Raw genomic sequence first — 15,879 nt, forward strand, 5'->3', positions numbered from 1 at the left:
AATTCTCCTGCCTCAGCCTCCCAAGTAGCTGGGACTACAGGCATGTGCCACCATGCCCGTTGGTTTTTGTATTTTTAGTAGAGACAAGGTTTCACCATGTTGACCAGGATGGTCTCGATCTCTTGACCTCGTGATCCACCCACCTCGGCCTCCCAAAATGCTGGGAGTATAGGCGTGAGCCATCGCGCCCACCCAGCTTTATGGATTTTTAACCAAGCCTTTTCATTTATAGTTGGTAAGAAGTTTATGGCAAGAATGGTATTTACTTTCTTAGAATGGTATTTGCTTTCTTTTAATTTTAAAGTCTGCATATTCCTTAGAACTGGGAAAAGGATCCTGACCTCCATTATAGGGGACTCTTATTTTATGTTTTCTATTCCTTTTGACTGACCATTAACCTTTGTTACAGGCAAAGAAGAGTAAGACCAAAATGCCATCTTTGGTAAAGAAGTGGCAAAGTATCCAGCGTGAGTTAGATGAAGAGGACAATTCTAGTTCCAGTGAAGAGGATCGGGAATCAACTGCACAGAAGCGAATTGAAGAGTGGAAACAGCAGCAGCTGGTTAGGTAAAAGAAAAGGGAACACAGATGGGTGGAGTAGGTTGTGGTTGTTAAAGATACATTAGAATAGATATTCTTTTTTGAGACGGAGTTTCGCTCTTGTTACCCAGGCTGGAGTGCAATGGCGCGATCTCGGCTCACCGCAACCTCCGCCTCCCGGGTTCAGGCAATTCTCCTGCCTCAACCTCCTGAGTAGCTGGGACTACAGGCACACGCCACCATGCCCAGCTAATTTTTTGTAGTTTTAGTAGAGACGGGGTTTCACCATGTTGACCAGGATGGTCTCGATCTCTTGACCTCATGATCCACCCGCCTCGGCCTCCCACAGTGCTGGGATTACAGGCTTGAGCCACCGCGCCCGGCCTAGAATAGATATTCTTAAAATTACAGCTTGTAAATTTATCTAAAAGTTTTTAATTTATAAACATGTTTTATTGCCTTATAGAAATCATGGTCTAGCCTTTTTTCCAAAATCAGAAATACCAGAGTTGTAAAACTTTGTCCTGTTGATTGTTGGTCTGAGGCAAAGGGCCTGTCTTAACTCTCAGTATGTTATTTACATCTAGATCCAGTGGACCCTTTTTCTTTTTTCTTTGCCCCCTCCCCTAACCCCTAGTGGACGCTTTTTCATAGACACACACACGCAGACATACACACATATATACATACTAACTTATTTTACAAATTTACAAATAATTTTCAGAATTAAAGTCTTTTCCCTATCCCTGTTTCTCAGTCAGGCAAGGTAGAATACACAGCTGCTTTTTGAATTGCTCTTGTTCTAGAATAGACGTTAATGAGACAGCACACCACACTGGGAACTAAATGAACCTCTACTAGGTAAAAAAAAAATCCTTCTTTACCTTGTTTGACTAGAATAAAAGGATAGGTCCGGGCAAGGTAGCTCACACCTGTAATCCTAGCACTTTGGGAGGCCGAGGTGGACAGATCGTGTGGTCAAGAGACTAAGACCATCCTGGCCAACATGGTGAAACCCCATCTCTACTAAAAATATAAAAATTAGCTGGGCATGGTGGCACATGTCTGTAATCCCAGCTACTTGGGAGGATGAGCAAGAGAATCGCTTGAACCTGGGAGGTTGAAGTTGCAGTGACTGGAGATCACACCACTGCACTTCAGCCTGGCGACAGAGCGAGACTCAAAAAAAAAAAAAAAGGATAGGGAGAACTGGCCTCAAGTAATCCTTGTGCCTCAGCTTCCCAGGGTGTTGGGATTACAGGCGTGAATCAGCACGCCCAGCTCACAAATATTTTTTTTTTTTTTTTGAGTCGGAGTTTCGCTCTTGTTACCCAGGCTGGAGTGCAATGGCGCGATCTCGGCTCACTGCAACCTCCGCCTCCTGGGTTCAGGCAATTCTCCGGCCTCAGCCTCCTGAGTAGCTGGGACTACAGGCACACGCCACCATGCCCAGCTAATTTTTTGTAGTTTTAGTAGAGACGGGGTCTCACCATGTTGACCAGGATGGTCTCGATCTCTTGACCTCGTGATCCACCCGCCTCGGCCTCCCAAAGTGCTAGGATTACAGGCTTGAGCCACCGCGCCCGGCCTGCTCACAAATATTTTTTATGATAAAAGCACATGTTGGGCTAGTTGCGGTGGCTCCTGCCCGTAATCCCAGAACTTTGGGAGGCCGAGGTGGGAGGATCACGAGATCAGGAGTTCAAGACCAGCCTGGCTGATATGGTGAATCTCCATCTCTACTAAAAATATAAAAATTAGCTGGGCATAGTAGTGGATGCCTTTAATCCCAGCTACTCAGATAACTGAGGCAGGAGAATCGTTTGAACCTGGGAGACAGAGGTTGCAGTGAGCTGAGATCATGCTATTGCACTCCAGCCTGGGCAACAGGGTAAGACTCCGTCTCAATTTAAAAAAAAAAAAAAAAAAAAACAACACACACATGTTGGCTGGGCACTGTGGCTTACACCTGTAGTCCTAGATGCTTGGGAGGCTGTGACAGGAAGATGGCTTTTTCAAAAATTCTAGAAATTTTAAAGACTTAAGACCCAGCAAACACAGTTTTTTATTTCATGTTTTCTCTGTTTTGAAGGTATACACTATGAAATGGGGCAGCGTTCTTTGCAACTCACTGTACACATCTAGTTGTCAATGTGTAACCTAGAACATAGCTGTCTAATACTGGATTTCAAATTCATATCTGTTAGGTTCTAGCTTATTTTTTATTAAAAGATCTAGTGCATTCATTCTGCTAATTGCAAGATATAATTTGAATTTCAATCCTTACAAATAATACTACTTGAAAGAGAAACTGAAAAACATTAGATCCAGAGGTCTCTGATGGTAGATTGAGGGTTAGATATATCTGCCTTCAAGAATTGTGTTAACTCCTGTGGGCTAAGAAAAAACTTTAATAGAATGTATTTTATTCTTTCAGTGTGCCTTTAATGGTTACTGGAGGTATATTTATGTAAAATAAGTAAGTCTGGGTGTGGTGGCTCACACCTGTAATCCCAACACTTTGGGAGGCCAGGCAGATCACCTGAGGTTAGGAGTTTGATACCGGCTTGACGCAACATGGAGAAACCTGTCTCTACTAAAAAAAATACAAAATTAGCTGGGTGTGGTAGCATATGCCTATAATTTCAGCTACTCGGGAGGCTGAGGCAGGAGAATGGCTTGAACCCAAGAGGCAGAGGTTGCGGTGAGCCGAGATCACACCATTGCACTCCAGCCTGGGCAACAAGAGCAAAACTCCATCTCTAAATAAATAAATAAAAAGCACATACACATTTACATAAAATTGGGGAAGTGTTTGGCTGACCTATCAGAATGAAGAAATTGAAGAATATACTGATATTTGGCTGAGAAACAACAGTTTAATAAACATAGATGTGATCAGGTTTTCAATTTCAGTTTGGTGTTTATTTGTTAGGAAATGAATACTTAGTCAATTTTTCTTTTCAGTGAAATAATCTGTGTGTTGTTTTCACAGTGGCATGGCAGAGAGAAATGCTAATTTTGAAGCCCTTCCTGAGGATTGGAGAGCAAGACTAAAGAGAAGGAAAATGGCTCCAAACACATAGTTTTTAAGTTTTTAAAACTTTTTTTGTATTATTTGTTTTGTGTTCAAAGTCTTAACCAGTTTTATTGTTGTCAAATAAACTACAAATGTTATGGGGGAGACCATAGGAATTTCCTGGGCAAGAGTGTATGCATACAGAGTTTCACTTCTGTGAAATGTAATTTTTCTGTTTTGCTAAAGGGTGAGGTGATTGGAATTGCTTTGACCATGCTGCATTTATTCTCACACTGGCAAACTTAGCATGTTAGGTACATTAACCTCATCAGTCTTGAAGAACATGTGGCTGATGAATATGACACCTCTGTAGAGGACTCCCTGACTTTTAAAAGTGAAGGATTAACTTCTCCAGAACAAGTGCAATTCAGAAGGCAGCTCTGCATTCTACCTTGCTTGACTGGGATTATCTGGATCTCTTTCTGGCCGCTTCCTGTAGTCGGCCACCTCTGAAGTGCTGAGGTCTAAGTGGTTTACCTTGTGCTGATAGATGGCCACACTCTTTAGAGTAGTTCTCATAAATTCTAGAACTGGTAGCTCATTTCGCACACTAGGTGGCATACAAACAGCAGCATTGGCAGCAGGTGTTCATATCCTTGATTTTGAGAATTTCCCCTCAACTATGTGGCTGGCAGTAGATGCAACAAGAGACATTCTGTGTATTAATGTCTCCATTGTCTTAACCCTGTTTCAAAACAAAATTCACCTCCTTTCTTTATGTGAATGTATTCTCCATAAAATTCCAGTATTTAAAAAGCAGTTTACCATTCTGTACTTTGTATTGTATCACAATCAGGTAAAAGTCACTTTAAACTGAGGAAAAGACAAATTGTGTTTTAAAGCTCTTTGTATTTCTCCAGTTTCTGACCTTGTAAATTTGTAAATATGCACTAATAAAGCTTTTTTTATAATTCTGATGGGTTATCCTTTTGCTTATCGAAGCCTGTTATTATGTAACCAGGACTTGTTTTTTTTTCTTCTAAGCATATACATTGTTAAGGTGTGTGCTTTTAGGGAAAAGATCTTGAGTGGGGAGTAGGGGAATGGTGGGGCCAGTTTAGACAAACAGGCTTCTAATACCAGATGGTGCTCTGTGACCTAAGTTTTGGGGTCTATCATTTATAATACCTATATTATCTAATACCTAGATTGGCTAATAGCCATATTATCCAATAGCTATGTTAGATGATATTTGACCTACTTAATTCCTGGCAATGATGTAATATGGTTAACATTTTGAATAAAAGGTGCTTTATAGGTTTTTCCCCACTGATAAAAGTAAGATTATATTCAAAAAGTTAACCAAAGATACGTTTGAATTTTATTGTAGTATATTTCTATGCATATAATTTTTAAAACCAAATCAAAATGTGTGATTTGAATTTGCTAGCTTTGTTTCTTAAGTTTTTCAGTGTAGAAGGTAATTTTTCCGTTCTGGCTATGGAGTGGAGAGAATATAAGGTGAAAGGAGAGGAGCAGCAGCTCTCTTAGAGCAAAGTATGCATAAGAATGATCTAAAGCTAAGCAACAGGAAACGAGCTTGGAAATATGTTGAGGGCTGCTGGCACTGTACTCATCAATGCGGTTTCGATTCCCAGGCTGGGGCTGTAATGTATGAGGGGAAGAATGAATCTGAGTCTGCGCCGCCCGCCAAGCTTATTGCTGACCTTCCTGGGGCTGCCGTCTCCCTCCCTGGGGGAGGGGCCTAGCTCCCCGGAAGCGCCCGGCAGCCCGGCCCTTCTTCCGCTTCCCGCTCGCGGTTGCTAGGCTACCTGAGCCCTAACAGAAAGCGGTGGTAGGCAGGTGCGGCGAGTGTGTCCCCTTTCCCGCACAAGGCTTGGCCTTTGTACGTAAGTGCAGTGGCTGCCTGCCTCGCTCGGGCTTCTCTGCCGCACTCATCCGTGCTGCTTGGGACAGGCCGGGGCGCGAAGGCGGTCGTATCCATCTTGGGAAGTTTCTGCTCCCCCTCTCCCTCCTACCCTTTGGAAACCCCCTCACCAGCTGCCCCGGACCAGGTTTCTCTGAACCTTAAATTCAGTTTTCAGGGCTCACTCTCCCGATCCCCTGACCTTTTTCCATCTACCCCGACACGACTCCGCCGCGTGCTCCCATCCCCATTTCTTTCACTTCTCTGTGGCGAGCATCTTCCTTCTCAGGGAGAAGGAAGCATGGGGCCAGCACCTTGGGAAGAAGAGGCAGGAAGACCCGCCGTCCTCCCTGTCTCAGGTGCACCTCCGGCCTCGACGTGACCACCTTGTTTGGCTGAGGAGAAGCTGGGTTGGCAGGGTTTTCTGAAGTCAAGCGGGAGCTGGGGGGTTGCAGGGAGGTATTGCAGTTTTTTCACTTGTCCTGTTCTGGCTTTGTAGCTTCTCGTGTGTAATCACCTGCGTATTTGGAAATTGGGCAGGGTTTGCAGCTGGATGCCAACGTCACTGACTAGTCTTCAGCCCACCATGCAGAAATAACATGTTCCCAGCCTTGGAAATGCAGCTAAAGCAGGAGGTCGGTACACAACACAGAAAGCCACAGATTTCTTCAGGGAACTCCACAGAAATCCAATACTAGATGAGAAGGGATGTTCTGGTGGCATCTTTTCCCAGCTGAAGATCTTGATCCCTATGATAGAATAATTCATATGGAATGTGGTTCGCTGAGTGTTTAGTCGTCTACAACAATGCTCATGTACTTTTTGTTGAGTCTATTATCGTTTGAAAACATCTTGATTGAAGTGGCCCTTCCTTTCACAGACTCACAGACTTCCTGATCCCTATGAAGACTTTATGTACCATCACCTCCAATATTATGGCTACTTTAAAGGTAATAATACCATGTTCTTATCTAGTATCACTTTTCCTGGGCTCAAGGAGAAAATTGCTTTGTTAACTGGTAGGGTTGAACTTGGGTAGACTAATAAATACTTTGAATTGACAAATACTTTTTCCTCTACCATTAGTGAAAAGTACTTCCTTTCCCCCATTGAGCTGCAGGGTCACCTCTGTCAAGTAGGCAGAGTCACTTAATACAAAGGTTTGTTTATGGGCTCTCTATTCCAATGATCTGTTTGTCTATCCTTTAAGTGTCACTGTCTCTTAATTACTATATGGCCTTAAAATAGTCTTGGTATCTGGAAAGACATGTCTTCCCACCTTGTTCTTCCAAAGTGTCAGCTGTTCTTGAGTCTGCCTTCCTATATACATTTTGCAATTGGCTTATGACATTTTATTTTATTATGAGATAGAGTCTCATTCTATTGCCCAGGATGGAGTGCAGTGGTGTGCTCTTGGCTCATTGCAACCTCCGCCTCCCAGGTTCAAGCGATTCTCCTGCCTCAGCCTCCTGAGTAGCTGGGATTACAGGCACATGCCACCATGCCCGGCTAATTTTTGTTTCTCCTTTTTTTTTCCCAAGGTGGAATCTCACTCTTTTCGCCCAGGCTGGAGTGCAGTGTTGCAATTTCAGCTCACTGCAACCTCCACCTCCCAGGTTCAAGCGATTCTCTTGCCTCAGCCTCCCAAGTAGCTGGGATTACAAGTGCCCACCGCCACGCCCGGCTAATTTTTTGTGTCGTTTTAGTAGAGACAGGGTTTTGCCATGCTGGGTCAGGCTGGTCTCCAATGACCTCAGGTGATCCACGCCCCTTGGCCTCCCAAAGTGCTGGGATACAGCGCGATGGCTCACACCTGTAATCTCAGCACTTTGGGAAGCTTAAGTGGGCGGATCACTTGAAGCCAGGAGTTCCAGACCATCCTGGCCAACAATGGCGAAACACTACCTCTACTAAAAATACAAAAAATTAGCTGGACGTGGTGGCGTGCGCCTATAATCCCAGCACTTTGGGAGGCCAAGGCAGATGGATCACAAGATCAGGAGTCCAAGACCAGCCTGGCCAAGATGGTGAAACCCCATCTCTACTAAAAAATACAAAAAATTAGTTGGGCATGGTGACAGACACCTGGAATCCCAGCTACTTGAGAGGCGGAGGCAGAGAATTGCTTGAAGCCGGGAGGTGGAGGTTGCAGTGAGCTGAGATTGCGCCACTGTACTCTAGTCTGGGCGACAAAACGAGACTCTGTGTCAGAAAAAGAAAAAGAAAATTAAATTTCTAGTTTGCCAGATTCAGTAGATACCCTTAAGATAAAGTGGCTTTGGGTTTCATTGCTCCACTGCCACTTTGATACTTGCTTTCACCTGGGTTTGGCTCTCTTGGCAGCTGTAGGGGCAGAGGGAAGGCTTTCCTTCCAGTGTCTCTGAAAGTTTGACTGACTGGTAATGGACAGACTAATAGGAGAAAAAGGCATACAAATTTATGTGTATGTAGACATGTGATTCCCACAAATAGGAGACTCAAAGTAGGGTCAGATTGTTGAAGTTTAAATACCTTCTTAATAGGGAGAGAGAAATTCAGGGAGGGGGATGTGCAGGCGATTGTGAAGGGTAGTAAATGATTTTCAGGAGAAAGGAATGAGCTCCAAGAACCATGTCCTGGGACAAAGTTCCTCTGAGCTCAGGGGAGGGGTGGCAAGAAAGTGAGGGGAGGAGCTTCACTGAAGAAAGGTTGTCTTATGCAAATAGTTGCCCAGGTAATCTCTGAGTTGCCCTCAGAATTGATGAAAAGTCTCTCTGGATGTGGTGCCAATTTTTAGTCTCCTCTTTGGTGGTTCATCTTTACTGGTTATTTGATGAGATTCCTAGGGAGGGGAACTTAAAACAACTGCTTTTCTTTTGGAAAGAAGTTTCCTTAGTCAAATAAGGAATTCCAGAGAGAGTCCCTTCCTGCTCTTGGGGTAGTGGGGAGACAGGAGAGATCAGAAAGTCCTTGATTCTGAGGCAGCTTCTAAGACTTTTCTGTTTTACTTTTTCAACTTTTATTATAGATTAGAGGTACATGTAACATGGTACAGGTTTGTAACATGGGTAAATTTTATGTTGTTGAGGCTAGGAGCCCTTTCTATATTTAGTTCAAAGTGTTCAGTATGCCAAAGTGTTCCAAACCTTTGGGCCAAATTTTTTTCTTTTTTGAGACAGGATCTCGCTGTGTCACTCAGGCTGGAGGGCAGTGGCCTCCACTTCAGCCTCAAGCAACCCTTCCACCCTTGGGCTATCATTATCTGAGTTCCAACAAAGCCCTTGTAGCTTCAGGATCTTTCTGCCTCCCAAGCTTTTTCTCACTCTACTACCAGGCTACTTCTCAAGTCTCCTCTTTACATGCATTTCCTCAGCCATAAGGTGGGGATAATTATGCGTCACTTACATAAGTTGGAATGTGAAAGCTCTTCGTATTCATTGCAAAGGCCTGTGGTGGTAGGTGGTGATAAAAGGAGTAGTGGCTTGGTATTGACCTAGATGTTAGAAGTGATGAGTCACCCTTACAATAACTTTTAATTAAATTGCCTATTTTTAGCTCAAAGAGGCAGTTTACCAAACTCTGCAACGTATCAGCATATTCAGAAGAATAACCCTCGATACCTGTTGAATGGCTCTCTTGGGGAAAAAGATGATTTGTTACCAGACACCCTGCAAAAGGAGAAGCTTCTATGTGAGTAATAATCAGTATGTGTGATCCCCTAGAACCTCACTGCCTAGTAACTCCCCTGAGTATTCAGAAGAACCTGGTCTAACATTGGAGAGGCTGGGGAGCAGCCTTGGCCTCTGTTTCTAACACCCCATTCAAAACTTCTCTCTAAATTTAATTTGGGTTACAGGTTTAAATTAAAATACTGTATTTTCCAGCTAGGCGTGGTGGCTCATACCTGTAATCCCAGCACTTTGGGAGGCCAAGGTGGGTAGATCACTTGAGGTCAGGAGTTTGAGACCAGTCTGACCAACATGGCAAAACCCTAGATCTACTAAAAATATAAAATTAGTCGGGTGTGGTGGTGCATACCTATAATGCCAGCTACTTGGGAGGCTGAGGCAGGAGGATTGCTTGAACCCAGGAGGCAGAGGTTGCAGTGAGCCACGACCAGGCAACTGCACTCGAGCCTAGGTGACAAAGCGAGATTTTGTCTCAAAAAAAAATAAAAAAAGAGAAATACACCTAGCATGGCGGCTCACACCTGTAATCCCAGCAGTTTGGGTAGCTGAGACAGGCAGATCACTTGAGCACAGGAGCTTGGGAACAGTCTGGGCAACATGGCAAAATTCTGTCTCTACAAAAACATAGAAAAATTAGCTGGGCATGGTAGCAGGCACCTGTGGTCTCAGCTACTCAGGAGGCTGAGGCAGGAGAATTGTATGAACCCAGGAGGCAGAGGTTGCAGTGAGCTTAGATTATGCCACTGCACTCCAGCCTGGGCAACAGAGTAAGACCCTGTCTAAAAAAAAAAAAAAAAAACAAAGTAATACATGGATTTTCACAGTTTTGATGGATGTGCTTACTAAGGCTCTTTGCATAAGAGCAGTGGAAAACAGTTCTAGCTAGCTTACACAAAAATAATTTTTTTGCAGAGACACAGGTTTCTTCTAAAATCCAAGGGGAGAAATGCAGTTGAACTTCTCCCTCAAACCAAACATTGATCCATCCCTCTTTTCTCTACCTTCCCCCCTCCAACCCCCTGCTTATGCCCAGCCTCCACCCCCCATCCTCCCAGCCCCACCACCTCCCATCCAAGCTACCATTATTCAGCCTCCTAATTTGTCTCCTGGCTTTTCTTGTTCTGTGCCGCCCCCTCCCCAATTTTCCACATAGCAGTACTTTTTTTTTTTGAGATGGCGTCTTGCTCTCTTGCCTTTATCCCATTCTTTTTAAGGGCCCTATTGTATTCCACAATTTTTACTTATTTTTCTTTTTTTCTTTTTTTCCTTGAGACAGTCTTGCTCTGTCACCCAAGCTGGAGTGCAATGGCATGATCTCGTCTCACGTTTGAATCCACCTCCACCACCTGGGTTCAAACAATTCTCCTGCCTCAGCCTCCCAAGTAGCTGGGATTACAGATGCCTGCCACCACACCCGGCTAATTTTTTGTATTTTTTTTTTTGAGACAGAGTCTCGCTCTGTCGCCAGGCGCCATGCTGGATTGCAGTGGCGTGATCTCGGCTTACCTCTACCTCCACCTCCTGGGTTCAAGCAATTCTCCTGCCTCAGCCTCCTGAGTAGCTGGGACTACAGGTGCGCGCCACCACGCCCAGCTAATTTTTGTATTTTTAGTAGAGACAGGGTTTCACCATGTTGGCCAGGATGGTCTCAGTCTCCTGACCTCGTGATCAGCCTGCCTCGGCCTCCCAAAGTGCTAGTATTACAGGTGTGAGCCACCAAGCCTGGCCAATTTTTTTGAATTTTTAGTAAAGACAGTGTTTCATCATGCTGGCCAGGCTGGTCTTGAACTCCGGACTTTGTGATCTGCCTGCCTTGGCCTCACAAAGTGCTGGATTATAGGTGTGAGCCACCACGCCCAGCCCACAATTATTTATTTTTATTTTTATTTTTTTGAGACGGAGTTTTGCTCTTGTTGCCCAGGCTAGAATGCAATGGCCTGGTCTTGGCTCACTGCAGCCTCTGCCACCCGGCTCCACGCAATTCTCCTGTCTCAGCTCCTGAGTAGCTGGGACTACAGGTGCATGCCAAAGTACAAGTTTATGTTTAGAGATGGGGTTTCACCATCTTGGTCAGGCTAGTCTCGAACTCCTGACCTCAGGCAGTCCGCCTGCCTCAGCTTCCAAAAGTGAAGGATTACAGGCGTGAACCACTGTGCCCGGCCTTCACAATTATTTTAACTCCATTTTTGGTGGATGTCTTGATTGTTTCCACTTTTTGTTTTCTGAGCATTTTTTCTTGCTTTTTTCTTTTCTGTCATCTTTGTTGCAAGGATACTTTTTTATTATTTGACCATTGCTGTGATGGGCAGCTTTATATGTGTATCTTGACAAGCTTTTGTGAGAAAATCTTTAAGGTAAATTCTTTTTTTTTTTTTTTTTGAGAAGGGATCTCACTCTGTTGCTCAGGTTGGAGTGTAATGGCCTGGCCTCAGCTCACTGCAACCACTGCCTCAGGTTCAAGTGATTCTCCTACCTCAGCCTCCCAAGTAGCTGGGATTACAGGCATACGCCACCACGCCTGGCTGATTTTTGTATTTTTAGTAGAGACAGGGTTTCACCATGTTGGCCAGGCGGGTCTCGAACTCTTGACGTCAGGTGATCCGCCCACCTCAGCCTCCTAAAGTGCTGGGATTACAGGCGTGAGCCACCATGCCTAGCCTCCTTTCTTTTTTATCTCCCTGAAAGCCTTTCTTTTCTTTTCTTCTCATTCTTTCTTTCCCAAGAGCTCTTCCTCCTCTGTTCTGCCCCATGTCACTCTTTCTCTCCCCTTCCTCTTTCCATCTTTGTTTAATGTCTGTCTTTCCTTTGTATGGTTATATTATGGCCCTGAAATTTAATTTGTAGATTATTTCACTATAGTTGATAAAGTTTTATATATTTTTTTCTAAAATGCTAATGGATATATTGAAATTCCTTCTCTTGCCACTAGCTAAACAAAAGTAATAAAACACATTAAGTAACTTTTTATTCATTGTAACCCACTATGGAAATGACTTGGACCATAAACCTTAATTTTAAAAAAAGGTTTTTAAATTACTCTAAAGCTTTATATTTAAATATTTAATAGACTGTGCAGAATTTTAACATTTTATAATTTTGAACCTGTTATTCTGGACTAAATCTTCTTGAAGGAGAAACATGTCATAGAATCGTATATCTGTGCTAATATTTTAATATAATACTTAAAATAGTTTCATTGTTATAGATTAGCAGTAAAGTTCCCAAGGAGGAAAAGGTAGATGTTCACTTACTCTTTCCCTTTGGCAGATTCACACATGCTGAGTTCACCACGTCTTAGGAGCAGACAGCTTCTTTATGATGAGTTGGATGAAGTAAACCCACGTCTTCGAGAACCCCGAGAGCTCTTTTCCATTTTGTCTACCAAGAGGCCACTGCAGGCTCCAAGATGGCCAACTGAATGTGAGGTCATCAAGGAAAACATTCATCATATTGGTAATATGACTTATATGTAGTGGTTTCGCCATTGTACCTAACTGTATTACAAGACCTGAGAATGTTAAGTCCTGTGTGCTTAAGTATAAAGCAGGACGGAGTCAACATTCATGCATTCATTCATTCATTCATTCATTTGAGACAGTCTCACTCTGTCACCCATGCTGGAGTGCAGTGGCAAAATCTCTGCTCACTGCAACCCCGACCTCCCAGGTTCAAGCAATTCTCCTGCTTCAGCCTCCCAAGTAGCTGGGATTACAGGCACCTGCCATCACGCCCAGCTAGTTTTTGTCTTTTTAGTAGAGTCGGGTTTTCGCCATGATGGCCAGGCTGGTCTCAAACTCCTGACACTCAGTGATTCATCCACCTTGGCCTCCCAAAGTGCTGGGATTACAGGCATGAACCACTGCACCTGGCCTAGATCAACATTTATTAACTCACCCTGAAAAAATTGAACTGTGAGAAAGTGATATACACTCATCAAAATCAAGTTACACTAATGTAAACTAGAATACTTCTAAGTTTTTCGGAACTGGAGGATACCTTCCTAGAGGCCAAATATATAAAATACGGAAATCTATTTTCTAGATTAACCTGTTTCAGTGCTTTTTTTTCCCCTTTTTCTGTTTTTGGGGGGAGGTCATAGCATCTCATCTAAAAATACAGAGAAGCAGCTGGGCACAGTGGCTCACGCCTGTAATCCCAGCACTTTGGGAGGCCAAGGCAGGGGGATCACGAGGTCAGGAGATCGAGATCATCCTGGCTAACACAGTGAAACCCTGTCTCTACTAAAAATACAAAAAATTAGCCAGGCATGGTGGTGCGCACCTGTAGTCCCAGCTACTTGGGACGCTGAGGTAGGAGAATCGCTTGAACCTGGGAGGCGGAGGTTGCAGTAAGCCAAGATTGCACCACTGCGCTCTAGCCTGGTGACAGAGTGAGACTCCATCTCAAAAAAAAAAAAAAAACCAGAGGAGCTACCCTGTCTCAGTATTAATGTATGTGGTTGAGTTGTAGTTTTATCAGCCTTGGTATAATTGAAGACTACATGTACCAGAACATAGTTTTTACTGTTTTAAATTATACTTTGAGTTTATTGGAGTTTTCTTGTTGGAATTTTGGAGACTTTTTTATGACATTGTGAGTCATAGCTGTGAGCCCTTGGAGCAGGTACAATCTACTGCATCCATTTTACGGATTAAGCATTTATGGAAGTGGTTGCATTAGAAAGTGGAGACTTCTCTAATTACCAGAACAATTAAGTCTAGCAAACATCATGTATGTCTCTCCTTTATACTGCTGGATAAACAACTGGATGTTCCTCATTTTCTTGTCTCCCTGCTTATAGTATTCATTCATATGTGTTGTCATATCCTAAGTACAGTGCTTCATGCCAGAGATAATAGTGATGAACAAAGTGGAGAGTTCGTGGACCCAGAGTTCATAAACTAGTGGGGAAATTAAACATTTTACCAGACAATTGCATAGTGCTTGGTCCCTCTGAGCACACCTAATCCAGCTTAGAGATCAGCATAGGTTCTCAAAAGGAGTTGACATGTAAGCTGAGATCTAAAGGATGAGTTCGAAATGATCCAGTTGAGAGGGTCAAAGAAATGTATTTCAGCTGGAAGAAACAGAAAAAGGGCATGGCATTCTTGGGCAACCCTAGAACATTGGGCATTCAAAACAAGAGACAAGTGTGAAAATATAGGGAAAAAATAAAAGTGGAGTTTATTTTACTTTACATTTTATTTTGATTCAAGTTAATATTTTGTTTTTGAGACAGGATCTTGCTTTGTCACTCAGGATGGAGTGCAGTGGTACAATCATAGTTCACCGCAGCCTTGAACTCCTGGGCACAAACCATCCTCCCCACTCAGCCTCCTGAGTAGCTAGAACTGTAGGCTTGTGCCACTAATTTTTTTTTTTTTTTTTTTTTTTAAGAATGAAAAGAGTCTTGCTCCATTCTAAAAAATGGAGTTGCCCAGGCTGGTGTGCAGTGTGGCATGATCTTGGCTCACTGCAACCTCCACTTCCTGGGCTCAAGCAGTTCTCTTAGCTCAGTCTTCCAAGTAGCTGGGATTACAGGCATGTGCCACCATGCCCAGCTAATTTTTGTATTTTCAGTAGAGAGGGGGTTTCACCATGTTGCCCAGGGTGGTCTCGAACTCCTGACCTCAAGTCATTACAGATATGAGCTACTGCACCCAGCCACCTGGCTAATTTTTGAAAAGTTTTTTGGTTTTGGTTTTGGTTTTTGGATTTTGGTTTTTTTTGCTTTTGAGATGAAGTCTCGCTTTGTTGCCTAGGCTGGAGTGTAGTTGCTGGGTCTCAGCTCACTGCAGCCTCTGCCTCCTGGGTTCAAGCAATTCTCCTGCCTCAGCCTCCCAAGTAGCTGGGATTATAGGCGCCTGCTACCATGTTAAAAAGTTTGTTTGTAGGCCGGGCGCGGTGGCTCACACCTATAATCCCAGCACTTTGGGAGGCCAAGGCAGGTGGATCACGAGGTCAAGAGATCGAGACCATCCTGGTCAACATGGTGAAACCCCGTCTCTACTAAAACTACAAAAAATTAGCTGGGCATGGTGGCGCATGCCTGTAATCTCAGCTACTCAGGAGGCTGAGACAGGAGAATTGCCTGAACCCAGGAGGCGGAGGTTGCGGTGAGCCGAGATCGCACCATTGCACTCCAGCCTGGGTAACAAGAGCGAAACTCCGTCTCAAAAAAAAAAAAAAAAAAAAAAAAGCTTGTTTGTAGAGACACATGATCTCACTATGTTGCCCAGGCTACTCCCAGACTCCTGGCCGCAAATAATCCTCTTGGCTTCCTAAAGTGCTGAGATTACAGGTGTGAGCGGCCACCCCCAGAAAGGAAACTGAAATTTAATAACCAAGTTAATGCTGTGGTAATTAACTAAACTATAAGGTCTTTTAAAAAGCAATTTAAAAAATTTTTCAAAGAAACTTAACAACAAGCACCTTATTGTTTAAATTGTCAAAGCTTCATCACTTCCCATAATCTTTGAGAAAAGAAATTCATGAAATATTTTACTGAGTTGTATCTTTATATGCTCTTGGAATTCATCAGTGGCTACTGTACTAAACATGATATTGAAAAGTAGTTCAATTTCCATAAAAAAATCTTTTTAAGGGCCGGGCGCTGTGGCTCAAGCCTGTAATCCCAGCACTTTGGGAGGCCGAGGCGGGTGGATCACGAGGTCAAGAGATCGAGACCATCCTGGTCAACATGGTGAAACCCCGTCTCTACTAAA

General features: G+C 43.6%; 2 protein-coding genes across 11 annotated transcripts in view; both read left to right on the top strand.

Moving 5' to 3' along the window:
- The window catches only part of FNBP4 (formin binding protein 4), a 50,203-nt gene extending 45,667 nt beyond the window's left edge, over positions 1 to 4,536 (top strand). For 2 of the 3 annotated variants that reach the window (XM_032282190.1, XM_032282191.1), the window contains exons 16-17: positions 410 to 567; positions 3,536 to 4,536. In XM_032282190.1, the coding sequence (XP_032138081.1) occupies positions 410 to 567; positions 3,536 to 3,626 (249 nt within the window). In that variant the 3' untranslated portion in view covers positions 3,627 to 4,536. Of the gene's footprint in view, positions 1 to 409; positions 624 to 925; positions 1,412 to 3,535 lie in introns of those variants that run through there. The other variant, XR_004270155.1, reaches the window with a different exon arrangement.
- A 147-nt stretch (positions 4,537 to 4,683) lies between these two features.
- The window catches only part of AGBL2 (ATP/GTP binding protein like 2), a 57,487-nt gene continuing 46,291 nt past the window's right edge, over positions 4,684 to 15,879 (top strand). For 4 of the 8 annotated variants that reach the window (XM_032282194.1, XM_032282197.1, XM_032282198.1 and 1 more), the window contains exons 1-5: positions 4,684 to 5,896; positions 5,986 to 6,121; positions 6,367 to 6,436; positions 9,021 to 9,155; positions 12,422 to 12,607. In XM_032282194.1, coding sequence (XP_032138085.1) covers positions 6,086 to 6,121; positions 6,367 to 6,436; positions 9,021 to 9,155; positions 12,422 to 12,607 — 427 coding nt within the window. In that variant the 5' untranslated portion in view covers positions 4,684 to 5,896; positions 5,986 to 6,085. Of the gene's footprint in view, positions 5,946 to 5,985; positions 6,122 to 6,366; positions 6,437 to 9,020; positions 9,156 to 12,421; positions 12,608 to 15,879 lie in introns of all 8 variants that reach the window. The other 4 variants (XM_032282193.1, XM_032282192.1, XM_032282195.1 and 1 more) reach the window with 4 other exon arrangements.

The sequence above is a fragment of the Sapajus apella genome, unplaced genomic scaffold, assembly GCF_009761245.1.
Source record: "Sapajus apella isolate SASKATOON/1434 unplaced genomic scaffold, GSC_monkey_1.0 scaffold14, whole genome shotgun sequence".
Lineage (NCBI taxonomy): Eukaryota > Metazoa > Chordata > Mammalia > Primates > Cebidae > Sapajus > Sapajus apella.